Source organism: Nanorana parkeri, unplaced genomic scaffold (assembly GCF_000935625.1).
Source record: "Nanorana parkeri isolate BGI_ZX_2015 unplaced genomic scaffold, ASM93562v1 scaffold82, whole genome shotgun sequence".
NCBI lineage: Eukaryota > Metazoa > Chordata > Amphibia > Anura > Dicroglossidae > Nanorana > Nanorana parkeri.
The window spans coordinates 909,570-932,258 of record NW_017306350.1 but is presented as its reverse complement, the minus strand read 5'-3'; the positions used below and the strand labels follow the sequence as shown (position 1 = coordinate 932,258).

The window sequence follows — 22,689 nt, the reverse complement described above, 5'->3', positions numbered from 1 at the left end:
CTCCCTTCCCGTCATTCCCTCTGAGATACCTGCCTGTCTAAGTCTAGCCTTAGTCCATAGTTTACATATAAACAATAGTGGGATGTAACAGACGTTAACAAGCTTCCCTCTAGCAGTTTGCACACTACTGATGTAAGACTAACTGGCCTGTAATTCCCAGGTTGGCATTTTGCCCCCTTTTTGAAAATTGGAACTACCGTAGCCCTCCGCCAGTCACTTGGAACTCTATTTTAGGAGGGGTTCATCAGAATCAGGGGTGGTTAATGAAAAAGTCAGTCCTTCAAAAAATGGTATTTGGCGTTTAATCCACCAACTAACTGGATTCCATATGGTATGCTAATCTGACAGGTAGCATTTTTTGCCGCAACCTCCACAACCTCAGTCCTTTAAATAGCCTCTGCTAAACAAATAATAGATGTTTAAATTTGGTCGACATCCAGTTTTATGGAGGCAGGCAGGCAGTACTAAATATAAATTGGTCTAGTGGGTGGGTCTTAGCATCATGTCCCATTTATTATTATCAGCAACTGGGACTTTAAACCAATTTTATGTTAAAATAGAGAATTTTTTTACCACTATTTCACCACTTTATGTGGTTGTTGATACCATGGCAGAGAGGCGTAAGGGTAGCGTGTGCAACAGATTGGCAGATAGGAGAGTGAGAGACTTTACTGATACCTATTCATAACTTAAAATTTTTTAAATTCAGCTGAAAGAATGATACCCTCATACAATGACTATGGCTGTTGACCAGACTACGGAAATTAAGTGCAGATATCCCACCACCAGATATCCCCTGAGTAATAAAAAGCTTGTAGGTATCTGAGTTACCAGTATCTATTTAAAGCAAAAATATTGGGTTTGAGTGGACTAGTTCTTTAATGTAGAGAGCACAAATAAAAAATAAAAAATGTGCTTTGGCTCAGGTTATTCAACTGTATACTTACCTCCCTAAATCCATTTTGCATGTGATTTATAATTTTATTTTTGTAGATTTGAACCATTTACATTTCATTTAATCAGAGTAAGATTTTTGAATGTTAACTAATATTATTCTCTGTATCTCAAGCCAAATGACTGTTTTCAGATTTGTAAATTCCACAATTCATGTTTCTGAGCCTCCATGTGGTCATCCATTTGTCACTGCACTAGATTAGTCACTGCATTAGAACAAGCTTTATGCCAGAACAGTTCCGAAGGCGTGAACTCCTGTCCTGCATAACTGGAGGTTAATGACTCACTAGGTAGTGAAGCTAGGCTTAGGTTGAACGTCTCAGGAAATGCATTTTCAACAATAAGTCAGCAATGGCAGCTCCCATTCTGTCCTAATAGGTTCCTTTTAAGGGACATCCTTGCCTTCAGGAGACCAGATAGCTAAATAAGCATATAATATAGTAACAACCCATGTTGTCTGGGTTTTGTGTAGAAAACCTTTTGTCTGGAAAAATGTAGAAGAGCATCCACATTTATTTTCTCATAAAATGTCTCTGAGTTACTTGAGGGACCCAAAGACATAAATACAAGGCTTGCCTACCTCTTGGGTATTCTGGAGCCCTTAACTTCCCACAAACAATTGCTCCATTTGACAGATAAGTTATTCCTGCTTTGTATGCAGCCCTATGTGTCTGCTGCACTGCTTAGACATATCTCTAAGCTCTAAGAATACTGGCAGAGGTGCACGTGTACACGGCTGTAGCAGTCTCTGTCTGCTGCTCCTTGAATTATAGGAAGGCTCAAGGGAAGGAGTCTTTTCTTAGAACTTGACATTAGCATACAGCTCAAGCCTGAATTTGAGAAGTTCCTGGAGCATGTAAAATGTTTTTTTCTTTAATAATGGAGTTGTCGAGCAAATCAGACAAACGGCAGGCAAATGGCAGAAGGCAGGCAGGACTCAATGTGTGGTTTAAGGTGATGTCTCTAAAGTGCATTAGCAATTGCAGAGCTCATATAATACCACAATACAATTGATTGTGATGTTATCATTGGTGTCATTTCTACATCTAATATAACAAATGCATTTGATAGGAAAAGGGTATTTGCCCAGTATTAAGAGAGTGGATAAGAAATCATTCTAGCAAAAACTCTTTCTTGACAAATGCTAAGATCAGCTTACAGAGAGCAGACAAAGTGCAAAGCACATAATGAAAGCAAAACCCATAAGAGCTGAAATTATTTATGAAGAACTGTCATACTGGCACAGCTCTAACTGTTTTCTCTGTTTCCTCTTGAAAGAATGCAGTTACTTATATCTTCTCTTCAATGGCACCTGCAAGGCAACATGCCCTGATGGTTACTATGAGGATCTTGATGCTGGAAGATGTGTTTCCTGCCACATCAGCTGTGAAACATGCTCAGGGCCAGCAGAGGATGACTGTGAGACGTGTTCTCCCACCAGCTCCAAGCTGTACCAAGGCAGGTGCCTGACCAGCTGTCCCAATGGAACTTTCTATAACGGCGAAGTCAGGGAATGTCAAGGTATGAGAGCTTTCCTCGTTATTTTCATGTTAACATTTGTATATGAAATATAGTACAAGTGCCATATTGGGATCCCTATAATATAAGCACTCTGTTAAAATTAGGGGCAGCTTAGTAAGGGTTAAAATATGAGGGCAAATGTAATCCCTAGGTGTAGTAACTGATTGCCAAACAGATCAAATGGTTCCCTATGGAATTAACTATGCAAGTAGCATAGCTACTGGAGGATTGTTCGACCATGCAAGATTGTTCATTATTGCATGCTACCTATGTAGCTTACTCCATAGCCTGCCATATGTTCCATCTGTTAAGTGATTGTAATTTGTCTCCCCCTGTAATCTAATTAACCCCTCTAATCTAGCCCCCTCCCTCCCCCTGCTTCTTACCTTTGGCTGAACGCTCCTTCCCTTCCGCCAGTGCTAGTGTACAAGGCAGCCCTGCACTCTGTATTTTGAATTTCACTAGCAAATGGCGAGCACTCAATGGTCAGCGCGGTCAGGCCAATGAAAAGCACTTCTGACCACGCCGACCAATGAGTGCTCACCATTTGAGAGCGAAATTAAAATTACAGAGCTTGGGGTTGCGCTGCCATGTATCGAGTACGGATAGTACACCAGCTCCAGTGGAGGGGAAGGAGGGTTTGGCCAAAGGTAAGTATGGGGGGAGAGGGGGTCAGATTGGAGGGAGTAATTCCATTTTCCCAAATTCACCTGGTATGGTTGAATTACCCTTTAAAAATATGCTTGTTGGCCAGAATTAATTCTAATCCTATGCTAATAAAAGTTATCTGTAATTTTGTATAAAATAGTTTTTTTTTTTTAAAAACACTTTGCTTGCATCTTTATAGAAATGAAATAAAGGAGATTGAATGGCATTGCCTGTAATGCACAGGTTGCTTTTAAGGAAGGCAAGTTGTTGTAGGTCAGTAGAGCCTTGCAGGTAATGGGATGAACAGGGTACTCTCTTAATTTTGCTTACTCTTGCCCTTTGTAATAATATTACAACAAGTAAATAATTGCATGTTCTGGATATACGCCTTAATCTCCTTCTTCTGCCACAAACCAACATAGCAGCACGTTCTGCCAGCTCCTGGCACTTGCAGTATAGGTCTAGTTCCTTTGGTCTAGAGAAATTGAATGGGTGGAATGGAATGTTATTCAAGAAGGAACAGAAGCAGTGCCAGAGAAAGGTCTGCTAACTGGCATTGGCGTCAAAACTAAGAATAACAAGTTCCTACTAAGTAGTGAAGAGCTTCGTTTGAATGACTCAACTGACACAAATCATATGACGGAGATTAAGAATCTGGATACAGAGATTGTTACAGCAGTGATTCTATCGGGAGACAATTCTCCGTCACAAATTTGACCAAGGTTCTGGCGCCAATCTTAGTTACACTGATAATCTAAGGGGCAGATTATGCAATGTATAAGCATTGATCATCTATTATAATGATTCATAATCTTTATAATATTAAAAAGATTTCCTGTTATTTTTTTAAATGTATATCACTAAAAGGTGCTGTAGCCTTTAAAGTTAATTGTTTTTAATACATAGCAGTAGCACAGGTAATTGGTTACTCTCAGTTCATTAATAATGAGTGGCATCAGTCACCAGATATCTTATGAAGACTTTATTTGCAAAGAGCAGGGGAGGATTAGGATGAATAAGGTTAGTTGTTTCGTTAGTTGAAGATTTCTCTCTTTTACAGCCACTTTAGTAATTACCTTGCATACCCAGCAATATCAGATTCAGAATTTGTCTGGCAGTAAGGGTTTTTGTGTATGCTTTGCTGTTTTTGAGCCCAAGGTGGACACCCAGTGGCAAATACTCTTGAACACTGCTGGAACACACTTTCAGAAGGGAACTCCTAAACCCAAGATTGTATCCAACTTGGCTGGAAAAAATCACAGTGGACAAATATACAAAACTCCCTTTGGAACGCCACCTAGGGCAGATGCGTTACACCTACTACTACTAAACATATTAGGTTTATTCTTTGAGGCAGTGCAAAGAACAATGATGGTGTTTCTATTACAGAAATCAGAAAGCTTTAACTATGCTCTATTGAAATAAAAGTGTACTTTGTGCTGCTTCCAAAAGGAAACTTACCACAAGAGTATTTTTTCGATTTCAAAATGATATTTTCCCCTATTAATTGCTTTCTGGGGGCCTTGTCTTAAGAAATGCAATTTATGCTATAAAAAGATTACCTAGGGAAGCCAAAGGGACTTTTTAATTATGATAATGACAATTTGTGAATGTGAAACAAAACAACTCAGTAGCTTTCTATTCCCATGCTCCCGCAACAATATGTAGGTGGTACTATTGGAGATTTACAAAGAAGTTAATTAATTCCCCATCTGTAATGAGATGCATATAATTGTGGCATTGCTTTTCATTTCATTTTAACTGTGGATATATAAAATTCAAGACACCTACCATGTGGTTATTTTTCTTTCTAACAGCTCTCTGAAGTCAGCAGACATCTTTTCAAAGGAATATGCTCCCTTATAGATTTGGAATTAGTTTATGAGTATACCTCATAATCATGTTACTCTAATTACAGGTGTGAAGTTTGAATCCACCCCTGGGTATATTTTTAGGGATAAATGCATTAGAAATGCAATATGGTTTCCTTAGAGTGTAACAAAGGCCAAAACATTTTTTTTCAGTTTTGGATAAAATAGGGAAGTGTTAGAAAACCTATCCAGTTATTATTGCTGTCTTTTTCCCTACTGAGGAGATTCATAATCTCTGTTTGTTCGGGACTAAAAGTGAGGGAACATCCAACATTTTAAATTGTCACTGAAGAGAAATAGAAAGGAAATCTGCCAGTGACAACTGTCTAAAGGAGAATTCCTTTCACTTTGGAGAGATTTCCTCTTATTTCCTATTGTGTCTACTCTACAGAAAGTGAAGGAATATCTCCCCAATGGAAGGGGAAAACAAGCTTTAACTTTAGAAAGACTTTAGAAAGACTTTAAAGCTTTCGTTGTGCGATGGTTGTAAGGTGATAAAAATTTTGTACGACATGCCCATCTTGGACAGGCAGATCGTACTTGCGATCATCGCAAGCCCTCCCCGCTGAGGGGAGGGCTTGCCGATGATTGCAATGCTGAGCGGGCAGTGTGCGCTTGCGCACATCGGCCCGTGCGGCTTTCGTCCTGCGATCGTGCTACCATTCTAGCATGCTCGTAAAACGAAAGTTGTGCGACCGTACAGTAAATGCGGTCGCATGCTGCCCATACACCTGCCGATTATCGTACGATCGCGGGATCACTCGCGATTATCATACGATAATCGTCAGGTGTATGGGCACCTTAACAATATGACTTTTTTCTTTCTAAATTAGTCCACATTGCCATCATCTGCGTGTGGGAAAATGTTGTTAGTTGTGACTTTTTGTTCAAGTTTTGTTTAAGCCTCAGAAGGTTTTTTCTCATCATGATTTTTCTGTGTAGCATGTTGTGCTGGATTTACACATCAACACAGGTTGCGTTGAGTCAGCAGATTCATTTTAAATTGGCTGTTACCAAACAACAATGCCTCTATGTGAATCTGCCCTAAAAATGTAGCCACACTCTTCCTGTTTCATTATGGCTTTTCTAAACACATTCTCAAAGCATGTACACTCTTTATGGTTACTGGAAGAGGTTATAAGGGCATGATTGAAAATATCCAGTAGGTCGGAAGTAGCATGGCTTGTATCACACCACCAGTTTAAATATAAGTCATACTAAACCAATATAGCATTTTATTTGCTACTCTAAAAAAATACAAACAATTATAAAACAGAAAAATGTTCAACTTTTTAAAAAGCATGTCATAATATGGATATTTTCAATCATGCCATTACAACCTCTTCAAGTAACCATAAAGAGTGTACATGCTTTGAGAATGTGTTTAAAACCCCATAGTTCTTAAAGGAGAACTATGGGGTAACCTTTTTTGCTAGTTCTGCTCAGGGTCACAGGAGGACATATACTGTGTCCTCCGGTGACCCAAAACTCAGTATATAGTGGGCTATTGTACGCTATATCCTGACAGCTGGGATGGATCCTGACAATACTGTTGAGATCCACACAGCTGGCTGATTGAGGCAGAGCCAGCTGTGCCTGCCACTTACCCCATCTGTTCCTCCGGTCATCGCTGGAGAAACAAAGAGGGGAGGGGGCGAATCTCTGCGGTGAGCGGTGACTGACAGTCACCCCTCTCTGCAGGGAGGGGATCGGGAAGCCATCGATCAGCTGTGTGTGTTCACTGATTTTCCGATCAATAGAGCCGACCTGTGACAGCTTCTTTGTCACAGGTCGGCTTGAATTATGGGGATGAGTGTTTTTCACTCACCCCATAATTCTCCTTTAACCACATTTAAAAAGACACTAAACTCAGGAGGTAAATCTTAAAAATGCATTTAAGTAATCTAACTATTAACAGAAATGTACCTTATTTGTGTATCACTCGGCTGTAGATCCTCAAACCATCTCTGAATTGGTGCTGACACTGTCCTTCCTTCTGGAAGGTGGCTACTTTTGTTCCTCATGGTTCCTGTGTATTGTAAATTTGCCACCACTCCAAGCTTGCTCCTGTGATGGACTACAACCTCAGGTTTAGTTTACTAATATGTATAGAGATTGTACAATATCATGGCAGTGAACTTGGAGCAGTGGCTACTTTACAACATACACAGGGACCATGGGGAACAAAAGTAACCACCCTCCAGAAAGAAGGACAGTGTCAGCCCCAAATCAGAGATGATTTGAGGATCAACAGCTGAGTGGTACACAAATAAGGTAAAAATGTTTTTTATAGGGTACTTGACTGCGTTTTTAAGATTTTACTTCTGAGTTTAGTGTCACTTTAAGCCAACTCTTGCCTGGCTGTAAATACCATGTGTCACTTTGTTTAAATTTCAAGGCTGCACAGAAACTTTATTTGCAAAAAAAGTATTGAATTCACATCTATGAGCTACATTTGCTTATGCCTAAAAATACATTGAAATAACTTTCAATACCTTACACTATAATTACCGTACTAGGCGAGTTTAAGTGCTCTGCTTGTCCTCTCATTACTTCTGGTCATAAACAGTTAGGTGGTAAGACCAGCTACATGTACTCATGCCACTTATTTCAGTAAAACATAAGACATTCTGCTGTGGTAATATGTAAAAGGTCAATGCTTCTAGGATCAAGGCTGAACTAAACGGCATTACATTTAAAGAATTTATACCTGTCCACAAGATTTTATTTATTTTTAAGTTCAAAATCTATGCAGGTAAAGCTATAAGAGAACATCTCAGAATTCTATCTATCTATCTATGTATCTATGTCTATCTCTATGTCTGTCTGTCTATCCCATCAAACAGTTCAGGACAGTAAGAACTTGTAGAACTTGCCAGTAGTAATATTCCTGTTGTTCCAGCAGAGGGTGCAAGCAGTTAGGCGTTTAATGGCTGCCCATCCTTTCGGACCTTTACCCTGTTTCACTAAAAATCACATCAGCATGCAGCTCTGCATGCTGATTTAAAATCATCTTACATTCATTAGTTAAACAAACTTGTTTTTCATTTACTTACAAATAGAGTTCATCTACTTCCTGGTCCACTTCTGGTACAAATGAAGGACATACACTTTTAAAAACACAAAAAACTACCCCTGGCAAGGTATCTATTAAATATAACTACATGTCTATTGCATATAATATACATGATTTTAAACTCTGTTGTCCATCATAAATCATTCACCCGGCTTATATTCCATTATCAATGGTAAAACCGTATTCACAGATCTTCTGGTGCATGGAAACGTGTAACAAAAACAGTGCTCCACCATATAAGTTGTCTGCTCTTCAAGCCTCACTTGACTGATATCTAGCCCTATCTTGGGTATTACTGAAAGTCCTCAAATGCACATCTTAATAATTTATTGTGAAAGAGGCCTGTTGATCCATGAATTTCTCCTAACAGGTAGGCTTGTACTGAATCTCTCCACAAGTCCCAATCACATACTGCATTTTGACAATGAAATATGTCAACAAAGGCTAGGCATAAAAGTAGCAGCAACTGGTACTCTGTCATATAAAAACCCACAACTGCTACACAGCCTCATAAACTTTCCTGTCATGGCCACATGATGGTCATTCTGATGAAAGCTTCAGCATTGGCCGCTGAGGCTACCACCATAGTGTTGGGACAATCGGGAATGCGAAGGGGGCAAGGGTTTTATTCAGAAATGTCAGAGCTTTGTCTGTGAAAATGGACTGACATTCGGTCATGACAGGAAGGTTTGGGAGGCTGCAGCAGCAAATTTGTTTTTTGTTTCTTTTAATTTCATGATACAGTCTCTTTAACTAACTGCAAATCTAATTGAAAAGCAACATTACAGTGAAACCATTATCATTTACAACTCATTTTCTTAATGTAATGAATCAGCTGCTAATAAACAACTGAAGACCTGACATCTTCAAACATGTTGTGTTTGAGTTTACGCCCTCCTCTACATCAGGTTTATTGCCTGTAAGTTTGAGCAGAACAGAAAGAGTAGAATAACTAAAGCTGTTTTCCTAATATACACCTGCTCAGCTATATCATGCTGAGGAGAATAAATGCTACACACAGGAGCTAAGAATCATGTATATGCTAGGTAAAACTAAAACATCACCATAAAACAAAAATTGTTTAACAGGAAATCTCAGATTTTTTCCCCCTAAAATTATACTGGAGCAAATTTTATATGCAAATTTCACATACTAATAAGGCTTAATGGAGATCGTCAATATTTATCAGGCAAAAACATCAAATTTTTAGGGTATAAAAACGTGGTGAGAAAGCGGCAAAGAACATAGAAAATACATAATTTAAAAGGTCAAAAAAGTCTTTTGACGGAAAGAATAATAATGGGGTCTCAGAAGGAAATTCACACTTCCTTGCACTGCTTGTCTGGCACACAGTACAGCCATAGATCGCTGGCCAGAAAGGCAAGTTGCAAGGAAAACGGTGCAGTCATTCATTACCCTCGATGAATGGCTCTTTTATGAGCTCCACTGAAGAGGAACTTGCAAGAATGGACAGCAAGAGGGAAATAACAGGTTCTACTGTAGCACATCAAATGCCACCTTCTCAGAAGAAGCACCTGGCTACAGCAGAAAGGCAAATTGTTACTTAGCAAGTGAATAAATGAACTTCGTACATAGCTAAGCTTCACAGGTGCATAGGTGACTAAGTCCATACTCAAAAGTCACTTGGAGGTCATGCACAGGCAAAATAAATAACAAAGTGCAGACTATACCTAAACAAAAAATTATTTTTAGCAGCAAACAAATAGATATACAAATGTTATTACTGATTTCCTGTTTAAAATGCACTGATATATATATAATGATATAAATGTCACATTCACTGCTTACAAAAATATAACAATAATAAAAATAATAATAAAAGAGAGGTGAATTATCCTCAGAAGCTGAACTTGGAACCATCTGCTCAGGAAAAACTGCTGCATGCTGGGTGTAAAGCATATGCAATTTTGCTTTTAAATAAATCCAAAAACATGGCTACCTTAATACTGATACAGCACTTGCGATGGAGGAAAAAAATGTAATTGCCGTACCCATGTTGGTCTATGGGGAATCGAATGTAAATTGACTTTTACATCAGATTAGCCCTGACCTGGCACAATCAGGCCCGGTTAAAAGGAACTCTGATCCTATTTTTGTGTTCTGGACCTGGCCCGGAGCCGCGGGTAACCGGGTGTAAACTAACGCACATCCATTTATATCTGGCTGCTCATAGACTAGCATTGGACTTCCGATCAGGTCAACCAGAAAAAATGAGAAAGCCTGTATGAAAGGGCTCTAAAACAGAAAATGTCAACACTAACAAAATTCTTCCATTCATCAATCAGATTCAAACCTTGGAAACTAAAAGGTGATGCACCAAGTAAACAGAGAAGAGGAAGTTACATGCACACAAGGCGGGCTGCCCTGTGAGCTACACAAGGCCAGCTGCAATGGATAACAGATAACTAATTAAAAGAGAAGTAGAGCAAAACCTTTTATTTAATTGGATGCATGATCAAAATAAAGAAAGAAGATTTAGTGGTAAAAAGACAAATAACACAAATAGTATTTGTTGCTATGCTACAACAGTAAAACAAAAATATGCATTGAGAGTGGTCATTTATGGAGAAAATATTTGGCTTCAAGATTCTTCACATGGTTATTTTGCCACACACACAACAAGCAGCACACCAGCCCTGAATTATTTTTCTCTGCCCCTAAATCACTCAGTTCTGCCTCTTTTCATACTTTTCATTATATCCTAAAATTAAGGCTGAAATCCTTTCTCAACAACAAAGCTGATTGCATTAAAGGAAAACTAGGAGGTGAGTGAAAATTACTCATCCTCCTAGTTCGAGCCGAGGTGTGACAATTAAACATTTACACGTCAGCTTAATAGATCGGGAAGTGAGCGAACGCATACTGTCACTCGCTCACTTCTCGATCATCTCCCTGCAGAGAGCCGTAACTGTCAGTCACGGCTCCCAGCAGGGATTCCTCCCCTCCCCGATCCTCCAGCGCTGACTGGAGAAACAGATGAGGTAGGGGGCGGGTACATCTGGCTCTTCCTCTAGATAAGCGGAGCCAGCTGTCACTCAAGCAGCTGGGTGGATCTCGACAGTAATGTCAGGATCCGTCCCGGCTGCGGCAGTCTCAGTATACCGCGAGCTGTAGCTCGCTATATACTGAGCTTTGGGTCACGGGAGGAAGTTAGTATATGTCCTCCCGTGACCCTTAAGAGAAAAGAACTATGGGGAAAAACATTTACACCATAGTTCATAGTTCTCTTTTAAATGTCCCTCTAGTGACTAATATGCCAATCTCTATTTAAAAAAATAATTATAAAATTATGGAAGAGCAAGCGTGTACTGTATAAATGTGAAAAGCATGTGATTCATAAATTGAATGCAAAAGTATTATATTAATTATTGTTTGTTAATCTGTATATTTTTTCTGTAGTTCAGTATTAGCTACAACCAGTCACAATGTTCTTGTCACACTTAAGTTTAGATGACTAATGTGTTTTATTGAAAGACAGCTTGTGTGGCATAAAATAGAAAGTTCTATGTATGACATGCAGCACTTTACAATGAGATGTCAACCTGTCCGACAGACTAAGCATTGTGTCTGTCACTTCTTAAATATAGAAATTCCTAGGCAACATTTAGAAATTCAGTGTTAAAAGAACAATGTTTCAGAAATTTGAATTTGATTAAGAAAATGTATAACTTGCATGAAAAAAAGTATACTATTTAAGGTAAAGATAATAAATAGTTTATGCATTTTTCATTTCAAAGTCTTCCAAGTGGTTTGTGTATTATTTTTTTTTCCGTTAGAGTGTCATATGACGTGTGCCCAGTGCTCAGGCCCAGAACCAACAGATTGTACCCAGTGCCAAGACCGTCTCATGTTTGACCAGCAAAGCCACATGTGTGGAGTAAAAGGAGAAGGGAATTGCCCTCCTAGGACTTTTCTTGAAGATGATTCATTCACTTGCAGCTCATGCGATAACACATGTGACTCATGTGATGGCCCGTATCCTAGAGATTGTCTAACATGTTCTGTACCCTTCTATCTATACCGTAAGTACCAGTTTATTGCTGTATCAATACATTAAATTATTCTTAAATTTTTTAATTGTTTTATTACTATTATTCAGTTAAGAAGAAGAAAGTATCAAAAACCTGAGCTATATACAAAGAATATATATGTACATCCCCATGAATAATATCAGTGCATGCTTTACTCTTGAAAAAGTGACATCTTGCCACAAATCCAGTAAAGTCGCTCTTACATTTGTTCTACTTACTGATGTTTCCAGTTTTTCTAATTGATGCATAGTGCACAGCCGCGTTTGTTTTGTCTCATTTTTCTTGTTTTGTTTTTTTTCTTATTTTTTTCTTTGTTAAAAGGTGTCCTAACTTAAAGTAGTATTAAACTCATAAAGTTCAATAATAACTCCAGATAAAACAAATACACATTGCTCAGCAATGTATTTCTTAATTTTTTGCCCACGAACTTACTTAGTCATCGTGTTTTTGAACAGCTGGCTCCAACTCCAGTACAAGATCACAAGGGACAGAGTCGTTTCCAGCAGCCGCCCATCTACTAGCTTAACGAAGGGGGGGAGGGAAGAAGTAGGAGCAGGAGAGTGGCTTACCCTGCTGTGTCTGTGGAGACACACAAGGACAGTCTCATAGGTCTTAACACGGTAAAACAGGATATTGGGGCCAGTGCTCAGAGGACCAGCTGATTCCGCAGGAACTAAAATGTTTAACTATCAAGGAGCAGCATCCATTGTAAGTGATTTAATCGGCATTTGCCATAGCTTTAATATCACTTTAACTGTGTTGCTATATTGGAAGTTTTGTGAACTTCTCTGTAAAAGGTGCAAGTTCTTTATAGTAGCTAGACAAGATGGCATGGCTTGTATGTCAGCTGTCAGTGTCTGCAGAGATGATTCAGTCTACACCAATGACCCAAACTGACCCAGTTCGCCATTCAGGACCTCTTCTGTTCACCTTCCACCCTTGTCTGGGTTCTCTAAAATAAAATTCCTTATAAATCCTAGTGCTGGTCCTGCCTTGTTCGTGATGGGGTAGAGAAGAAGGATGGAGGGCCAGCTGTCTTGGGACTGGAGGATACTTTAAGCACTCCTCTCTATTATATCCCCCTGAGCAAAAAACCATTGTATTATGCATGGATTTGAGGTTTTTCTGGCCAGCCTGGAGTATAACTTTAAATTAGGGATGTCCAGATACCAGTGCCGATACTTGGCATTTTCACGAGAACTACCAGGGTTGCAGCGGTTTCAGCTTGGACCTAGTTCTGGCTCTCCACCACTGTTCTGAAATCATTAGTCAATATTGTTTTAGAAAAACTGTCCCATGGCAATAAACAAAAATGTTTTAGTACTTGTATCTGTGAGTACTTGGACAAGTATCAATACGTGTACTTGAAAAAGGGGTATTGGTGCATCCCTTATATATATATTTTAAAAAAAAGAAATGCATTAAAATAGGGATATACAAATCCCAGGAGCTCCGTATGCTCCTTAAAAATGACAGCTGCCTCCTAAATTTTGAATTTTTCTCTAGTCTAGTCCTGGAGCTGGAAAAGCATCTGTACATGTACTTGTACCGAGTATGGTACTTGGTATCTGAACATCCCTTCTTTAAATTGTTACATTAGTATACAATATACTTGCACTTCTGAATTATTCTTTATGTATAATAAAATGTTAATTCATGTTGCAAAAAGACACATGTACATCAAATTGAATTAAAAAAACTTGGCCTTGAATCCTAAATCAGTGTTGGATCCAGAAAAAGAAAATGCAAGTTTAAAGTTATAAGGGTGTTAAGTTTCTTCAATAAAATAAATGAGCATTCCCATTATATAATGCAAAGCATCAGATATATTTTGTCATGTTAAGTGTATCCATACAAAGTAATTTGTACAAGTAACACTATTACATTGTTTATTGTTAGTGATTATACTCTATAGCATTCAATACCTTGTCAAGCATAAGTACATTCAACAGTGCAGCCTACTGGCTGTTTATGTTAATGCAATACAACTGATGGTACATCAACATATGTGAAAAGTACCAAAAAAATGCAAAAACCTCAGTGAATGTTTTTTTAAATGTATAATAAGTTGGCTTCAAATAAAAATGCCCCGCATAGACTGTAAATGGACATATCATATATTAGCACAGTGATATACAGTGTTATAAAAGCATATGAAATTACCCAAGGAACAAGTCACATTTACATTTTAGTAACTATACACAGTATACAATACAGAGTATTTGAGTATTTGTTATATTTCTACACAAATGACTTTTATTTCACATACTATATTAAAGATGCCTAAATGTTATTTTATGGTGAGTTAGAGCAGTTTTAAAGATCACCTAAAGGTAATTCTGTCCAACAATGTACAAAACAAGATCAGTCTCCAATATGCCAGTAAACCAGCACATCCGAATGTACAAATGGGATCTGGGTTATAATGGCATTAGTGCAAAAACAGGACCACACATATACAAATGCATGCAATATATGCCCAGTGTATATAATAGTCAGTGATATGATAGTATATGGTTTTGCCTGAGGAAGGGACCTTGTAATTTTGAAACGTTGCCTATGATGATGTGACACTATAGAAGTCAATAAATATTGACCATGACACACTCTGGAATGCTAGTGACTTCTTTTTACTTGGATTTATTTTGCGGAGGCATCCGCTGCCCCTTTAAGCACCCACCCTATATTTTCTGGGGCTTTTCATCCAGTCAGGAGTGCGATGGGCTTGGATGTTTATTGAACTGCACAGATTGAAGGCACCCCATGTCAGATTCAGCAAGCAGTCTGAAATCATAATTGAGTCTACTCCATGTTTCACAGTAGGTACGGTTTTCTTTTTTTTTTAACTACCTCCGGGCCAGCCGTAGTAAAAAAAAACAGGAGCTCTTCCCCCCTGCCGTTGTCCCGCTGATCCCGGGCTCCGCTCTGCCCGGTGCGAGCCTGGGATCAGCATGTCGCCTGTATCACAGAGGATCAGAGGGAGATCATTACACGAGCTGCCTCCGGTCCCCTCTCCTCTGCAAGAATGTGAAAGTGTTGTATAATACATCACTTCCGCATTCTTGTGTCACTCTCCAGCTTCAGAAGCTGGAAAGAAGCTGATGGAGTAGATCTGTGCTTCATCAGCTTCTTTTGGAGGGTCCTAGGTGACATTAGGGGTCTTGGAGACCCCTGATGTCTCCATAAAGAGGACCTGTCACATATTTTGCTATCACATAGGGGTGTTTTATTAGCCCCCCTATGTGATAGCAATAAAGTTTAGTGAAAAAAAAAGCCCCCCCAAAAAAATTTTTACGTTACACATAAAAAAGAATTTACAAAAATAAAATTTTAAGTCCCCACCCATACATACACGCATGCAAACATGCATCGGGGGCGCATACGTGCAAAAAAGACGATTGCACCCATTACGCTGCACTTGTTACATATCGGCGCGAACGTCGCAGTGAGAGCAATACGTCTAGGGCCATCAATCACTGATAACACTAAACTGATGAGCGGTAAAAGCTTTTAAAGTGTCGCCTATGGCCAATTTTGGGTATGGTAGTTTTCTTTTCCAGCCACATTCATTGAAGTTGGCTACACTTCCATGGAATCTATTAGCATTCCTGCATGATGATAATGTGTGATAAAAGGTGCATTTTTACAGATTTTTACTGCGTCACATGGTAAAAGGTGGAATGAAGTGCAATGTTTAGGGATGTCAATGCACTTAGCCAGCACCCCACAATGCAGGTGTGTTATAGCGCACACATACATCTGAACCATTTGTTATTTGTGGAAAAATCTTGCAGGTCTATCGAAACAAGTATTGCTGTGCAATAAAAACCTGTTTAAAACAAATGGGCACACGTAATGCAACACAAGTTAAAGTGAACCTTACTCAATTTTAAACTAAAGGCAGACATCACAAAATCCGGGCTGCTTTCCTAATCAGTCACAAAAGCCTTTTCTGTGGCCTTCCCTGATTTAGTTTTGATACTAGGACTTGACTTTCCCAGGCTTGATGACTAAGCTCCATCAGCTGCTGTCCCCCTGTCCAGTGACAGTGCTTTCACTGGCCTTTGGTGATAATGGAAATGTTGTGTAGTTGTTATTTAAAAATGTATATTTGCCTTGCTGTATTGGTACATTGGCTATTTTTTAGGAAATAATGTGTTTCTACTCCATAAATTCTACTCCATAAATAACCGTGTGTTGAAGAGGAACCACCGCTCCAAGCTCGCTCCTGTGATGGACTACAATCTCACGCTTAGTTTACTTATTTGTGTTGAAGGTATAGTCTATCACAGGAGCAAACTTGGAGCGGTGACTACTTTACAACACACACAGAGACCATGGGCAGCAAAAGGAGCCACCCTCCAGAAGAAGGACAGTGTCAGCACCAATTCAGAGATGATTTGAGGATCTACATCCGAATGATACACAAATAATAAACATTTTTGTATCAATGTCTAAAAGTCCTTTTTGTATTATGCTACTCTCGAACTGGAGCCAATAGTTTTGTTGTGTCTTTTCTGCATCTGTTAAATGTGTTTGTCAAATTGTAAGTCATATCACGATTACCAGGTATTTATTACATAAATGATGTAATAAAAAATATAAAATGTGATTTACATTCCAAGTATGTTTATGGTTCTGATTTTTAATTGTTGCCTATAGTTCTACATTTATGCTTCACACTTATATGAATTTGTTACAGAAAGAACATGTGTAACGCAATGTCCCAAAGGGACATACAACACTAGTGAGGAGGCGGATGGGATGATACTTGGATTCTGTTCCAGCTGCCACCAAGTATGTACAACATGCAATGGAGGCTCAGCTAAAGACTGTGGCATGTGTGCATCTGGATACTATAAGCTCCTTCACCTTTGCATTCTACATTGTCCCCCTAGGTAAATATATCCTTGTGATATCTTGTGTACTGCTACGCTACTCAATGAAGCACCTACAATTATATTTATAATTTTATTTTTAATAAAAATATATTATATATATTTATTTCAATAGCACCCAACTGTAAATATATAGCTGTGTAATTATAGAGCTTTCTAATCAAATGACTACCTGCTGTTTCCTTGTATATGTATAGCACTGTCTGTCTATCTATCTAAGCTTTTATTTCTGGCCAGGAAATAGGTATCTGAGAACTAAAAATGATACATCTATTATGATCACCTTTGGGGCTGAAAGAAGCTAGATAACAGATCACCAGCTGCTGCACTAGTTCATGTCCTAGTTTAACTCAGAGTCACTTTAAATTTCAGGCCCAATCAATGAACATGCATAGGAACCTACAGAGTTACTGTTCTAATATTTCTAATGTTACAGCTTACATTCTGAAATACATTCAGCTTCCCCTCGAGTGACAGCAGGGAAAAAAAAGGAAATGAAGAAACATCAAAGCATTGGGGAAAAGCCATAAAGTTTTCAGCATCTCATTTATAGCATGCAGTATATTTTCAACTAATCCATACAGAATATGAGAAGCTTACATCTCTTTTTCTCATAACTATTTCCTCCTCCAAAATGATCTCATTAAAGCATACATAATGATATCAGACTGTAATAAAATACAACACTTCAGATAAAGAAAAAAGCTCTTATTGCCCTCAACATTCTCTACCTCGGGTGTCTTACATACAGGTGAAACTCGAATAATTAGAATATTGTGCAAAGTTCATTTATTTCACTAATGCAACTTAAAAGGTGAAACTAATATATGAGATAGACTCATTACATGCAAAGCAAGATAATTCAAGCCGTGATTTGTCATAATTGTGATGATTATGGCTTGCAGCTCATGAAAACCCCAAGAACCCCAAATCCACAACCTCAAAAAAAGTAGATTATTACATGCAATCAATAAAACAAGGATTGTACATAGAACAATATCGGACCTCTGAAAAGTACAAGCATGCATATGTACTCAGTACTTGGTTTGGGCCCCTTTTGCAGCACTTACTGCAATTACTTTTGCATGATATTCTAATTATTCGAGTTTCACCTGAATAAACTGGTACAATTTCTGCATTTGCTGGGATTTGTTATATTACATTAAAATAAAATATGAATGTTCCACGTTAGCAGAGACTATCGTGGATCTGGAATGTTTCATACTAAACTGATGTTTTATAAATTGGATATTGTATTTATTTCTAGAGAAGCTTAAAGAGAACATGTGCTGATACTATACACACTCAAGTATTTACATATTCTGAACAAGCACTTTAAAACAAGCCCTCCTTCACCTGTGTGGCAATAGGTATTGTGGAGAGCTTCATTGTCACAGTTCATAACAGAGGCATTAAAATGTTAGCTGTAATGTCCTTTACTTTAGATGGAGAGCAGAATCAAGGCATTCCTGTAATGAAAATACACAGTCGGTGTTTCTAAGCTGTTAAAAAGCAACTTTAGAGTCTATGTTGTGATTTTTGAGCAAACTTTAGAATTCATTGTTTCATAGTTCATGCAGGCTACAGAGGTCAGTGAAGGGCTTACTTTAAAGTTTTTTTCTGTTTGTGGTCTGTCTGTCGTCTGGACACAGGTGCTACTAGAGGCATTAGATGTTAGAATTGAATCAATCCATGCCAATCACAGGGCATGGGGGACATTTTTGTTCAGTGTGCTAACATACTACGTGCAATAAAATAATCTAGGATATAATTCTCATTTAACAGTCAAAAAATTGTATCACTTCTCTTTTTGTATAAGATACTACAAGAGCAACAATCAGTGTGAAAAGTGCGATCCTCAATGCGAGTTGTGTGCTGGGCCTGGCCTGGATTCCTGTCTAGAATGTCCATCAAACACTTTCCAGGTGGAGGGAACCACTCATTGTGTCAGTCACTGCCCTGAGAGATTTTATTTGCATGGGAAGAAGTGCAGAAAGTGTCACCCAAGCTGTAGAACATGTAATGGTAAGACAATCTAGAAACTATGACTTCTAAGGGCTTGTTCACACCAAATCTAGACCAGATGTGCAGTGTGCTTTGCTGCGTTTTTGCCACGTTCCGGGCCTTTTTTTTTTTTGTTTAGCCTAAAATGGGCTTTCAGTGCATTCCAGGGCGTTTGCACCCATTTTTGATACGTGTGCACGTGTTCCAGAGCAGAAAAAATAGAGCATGCTGCAGTTTTTCCACATGCTCTGGAACTGGACGCTGTGGTGTGAACTAGAGCCCAAGATATAATTGGAATACATTGGATGCATTTGTGATGCATTCTGTAACTGCTCTGTATCTGCTCCACACTTGGTGTGAACTAGCCCTTACTCTTTTTTTAAGGTGTTTTATTAATGAATAGTTTGTATTTTTTAACACTAAAGAAGACAATTAAAGCACATACACACAGCAGTCCTCTTCTGGGTCCCCCTAGATCTCCTATAGGTAAGATAGAAGTAGGAGTACAGTTATCACATATTCATCAAAATGTGATATGTATTCAGAACAAAGCTTATCCACAAGTTAGGACTGCTATCCTCCCAGGCCTCCAAATGTTGCCATATATATATTAAGGCAGGCCCTGCTAATAGAGTTGTTTTTATTTAGGCAGTATTTCATTATTAGTAGTAGTGAATGTCTTTATATGTAGAACTGAAGGGTCCTTCCATTTTAGCACAATTACCTTTCTGGAGTAGAACAGCAAAAGTCTTGTGCATATTAATCATATATACATGAAACAACTGTTAACACAGAAATGGTCTAACCGCTGTTTAGGTTTTATCAGCACCTTAAAGAAGAGCTCTGGATCCTTTTTTTATTAACCCCTGCAGTGGGGCTACCCCAGCACTGCAAGGATGAACTGCTTGTTTGGGTCTAAGGATGAAAATAACAAAGTTATACCCAATGTTCCGAGCCAGCTGGCTGTGACAGCAGTACCTGCAGCTTGTCTACTCCTCAGCTGCAGCAATGGAATATCCTCTTGTGCTATACACAGCACATAGAACATGATGACTCAGGGACCTTAGACTGCTGCAGCGGAGGGGGAGAGACATTCCAGGGACCGGTCTAAGAGCAGTGCAGCTCAGAGCTTCAGGTGAGTATAACTTTGTTATTTTCAGTTCTTAAAGTGACATTAAACCCTCAGATTTTTAACATAAACCAATACTGTAATGTGTGCCTTGCTGTAATCCATGGTAGTTTCCCTTCTCTTTGCTGCTCTTCCTTTTAAATCTGTATCTCTTCTCATGCTTGGGGAGAACTTCCCTTTGCAGCTGAGTGCCTCTTCCTGTAGTGCTGGCTCAGGTTGCAAACCTACACACAGACACCATGTAGCCATTTCAGAGACAAGGCAGTCTGCTGCAAAACAGATGTTCTGCCCAGCATGAGAACAGATACAGATTTAAAAGGAAGAGCAGCATAGAGAAGGGAAACAACCATGGATTACAGTAAGGCACACATTACAGTATTGGTTTATGTTAAAAAATCTGAGGGTTTAATGCCACTTTAAGCTAAATGAGCACCTTTCAGTGTGGTGGTAGACCCACTGCAAAGGTTTTTAAAAATTTACCCTGAGTTCGCCTTCAAGAAATAGCTTGGTTTAGGTCACTGCCAATAAGGGAGACTCCACTCCAAGAGGGACTTCTATCCTCCCCATCCTGTATAGCTACCTCACAGCTTGTTTTTGGGGTTTAGAGTTCAACTATGATTGAATCTCACAGATATTTACTAAAGTAGCTGGAGTACAAGATTCTTAGATTTCTGTGCTGTAATAATTATTATTATGGAATTCATTCATTTAGAAAACATTGTTACATTAATGTTTTCTGTCGAATTAATTAACTCATTAGGATTGTCAGCAACTGAAGTGATTTTCCCAGAATCTCACTCTACAATTACTATACTATATCCCTATGAGACTCATTCATACTAGGGCTGTACAAGAAAGAAGAGATTGGGCACCTATTAGTAATCCTAGAAAGGGTTTTTTTAATGGAAAATGGAATCAATTCAGGGCAATAAAAAAATAAAACCTGTCATGTTTATTTGTGACCCTAATATGAGGTGGATAGGTTGCATTATCACCAATAAACTGATAATAACATTATTCAAAATTTTTAGTTTGCCCATTCATAAATAGAAATCGGGATATTCCAAGTCTATGGTTTGGAATTTCATATGCTGTGACTTTTAACATGTACTTCTATATTCTGTACAGATTCATCAGTTCAAGCATGTACAACTTGTGACAAAGGCAGCAGCCATAAAGGAGGAGTCTGTTATCCGCAGTGTGAGGAGCATCGCTACCTAGATGATGATGTAAGGAAATACAGAATATGCCGAATAAATATACTGTATTTGATATCTTACATCTCACCCTATAGTAATTCTAGAACTCTAGTACCACAGGGTTAAAGTGGGCATATTGACATCACTGTCTTGATGGGCACATGGTCACATGGTTGATGGGCAGATTCTCTATTACCAGCCTGTTCCCTGTGTCTCTAGTACATTTGGGCATTTTTTATGCTACTATATCATATTCAGTCTTGTAAATCTTGCAGTAAAACACCTGCCTATACACTGTTTGTTCTACATTTGGATCTATTCTTACACATTAAAGTTGTCTTGCTGCTGGCCAGTTTTACAATACTATATCATCTGTGGTATATTGATTCTTGTAGTAAATCGCCTGCCTTCATTATTTTTCTCCAGTACATTTGGGCCCAGTCTTGTTCATTAAAAAACTATAATCTGTGGCTTCCTAATGAGAGTTTGCTGGAAATTGACCAGCAGCAAGATGGCTGTGCATTAGATCGAACAGGGACAGTCTTAATGAACTACTGGCCAAAGTCAGCTGGTGGTCAAAGTTACTCTATTAGTGCTTTATAAAGAAAAGCGCGTGTCGCTGATAAAACTACCTGATACAAGCTTTTCTTTAAGCTGAAATTAATAGGATTGGGGTGCTGCTGCGGTATGTAAACTAAACTTATTTTAGAAGAAAATCAATTCCACAGCCAAAATATGCACTGCCAGAGTATGCTGCCACTGGAGCTGTCCGTGAAAATAAATCATACTGTTCTTTAATTCTAACCATCAAAGCTGCATAAAAAGTACCATCTCCCAACTGTACAATATTTTAAAAAAAATGTTGGCCTTGTTACATGTCTCCCATGGTAGTGCCCAGCTTCCCATGCCTTTTGTTGCCTCTTGGTGCTACAAATGTCCAGCATTGACTAACAGTGTTCACAACCTATAATCTTCAATGGGATGCACAGCTAAGTTTGGGTCCAGGGAATTTTAAACAAGATTTACCCAACCCTTGGCTAATCGAACCTGGGCAAATTAGTTGCTCATCCTTAGTCATTGAGTCATATACTTGTGATTACTTGTGATCTATCTAAAGTGCTATTACCATTTTTGGTATGTACATGTAATTGAATATGACACTAGGGGGTCTATTCCCTAAGCTGCCGTAGGCAGCCGAGTGAATGACCGACCTGAACACTGTTCGGCTATTCACTTCAGGCTGGTACGGCTGATTTCAGCCGTACATCGGCTGAAATCAGCCGTACATCGGTGTGCTTCATATGGCTTCGGGTCGGCCGAACATGCTCAGCATGTTC

At 38.7% G+C, this 22,689-nt stretch overlaps 1 protein-coding gene across 2 annotated transcripts in view; it reads left to right on the top strand.

Moving 5' to 3' along the window:
* LOC108783659 (proprotein convertase subtilisin/kexin type 5-like) overlaps window positions 1-22,689 on the top strand; it is an 89,033-nt gene that overhangs the window by 44,644 nt on the left and 21,700 nt on the right. The window contains exons 10-15 of one of the 2 annotated variants that reach the window (XM_018552273.1): window positions 2,233-2,475; window positions 11,868-12,113; window positions 14,432-14,435; window positions 16,829-17,020; window positions 18,840-19,045; window positions 21,282-21,382. In XM_018552273.1, coding sequence (XP_018407775.1) covers window positions 2,233-2,475; window positions 11,868-12,113; window positions 14,432-14,435; window positions 16,829-17,020; window positions 18,840-19,045; window positions 21,282-21,382 — 992 coding nt within the window. Of the gene's footprint in view, window positions 1-2,232; window positions 2,476-11,867; window positions 12,114-14,431; window positions 14,436-16,824; window positions 17,021-18,839; window positions 19,046-21,281; window positions 21,383-22,689 lie in introns of both variants that reach the window. The other variant, XM_018552272.1, reaches the window with a different exon arrangement.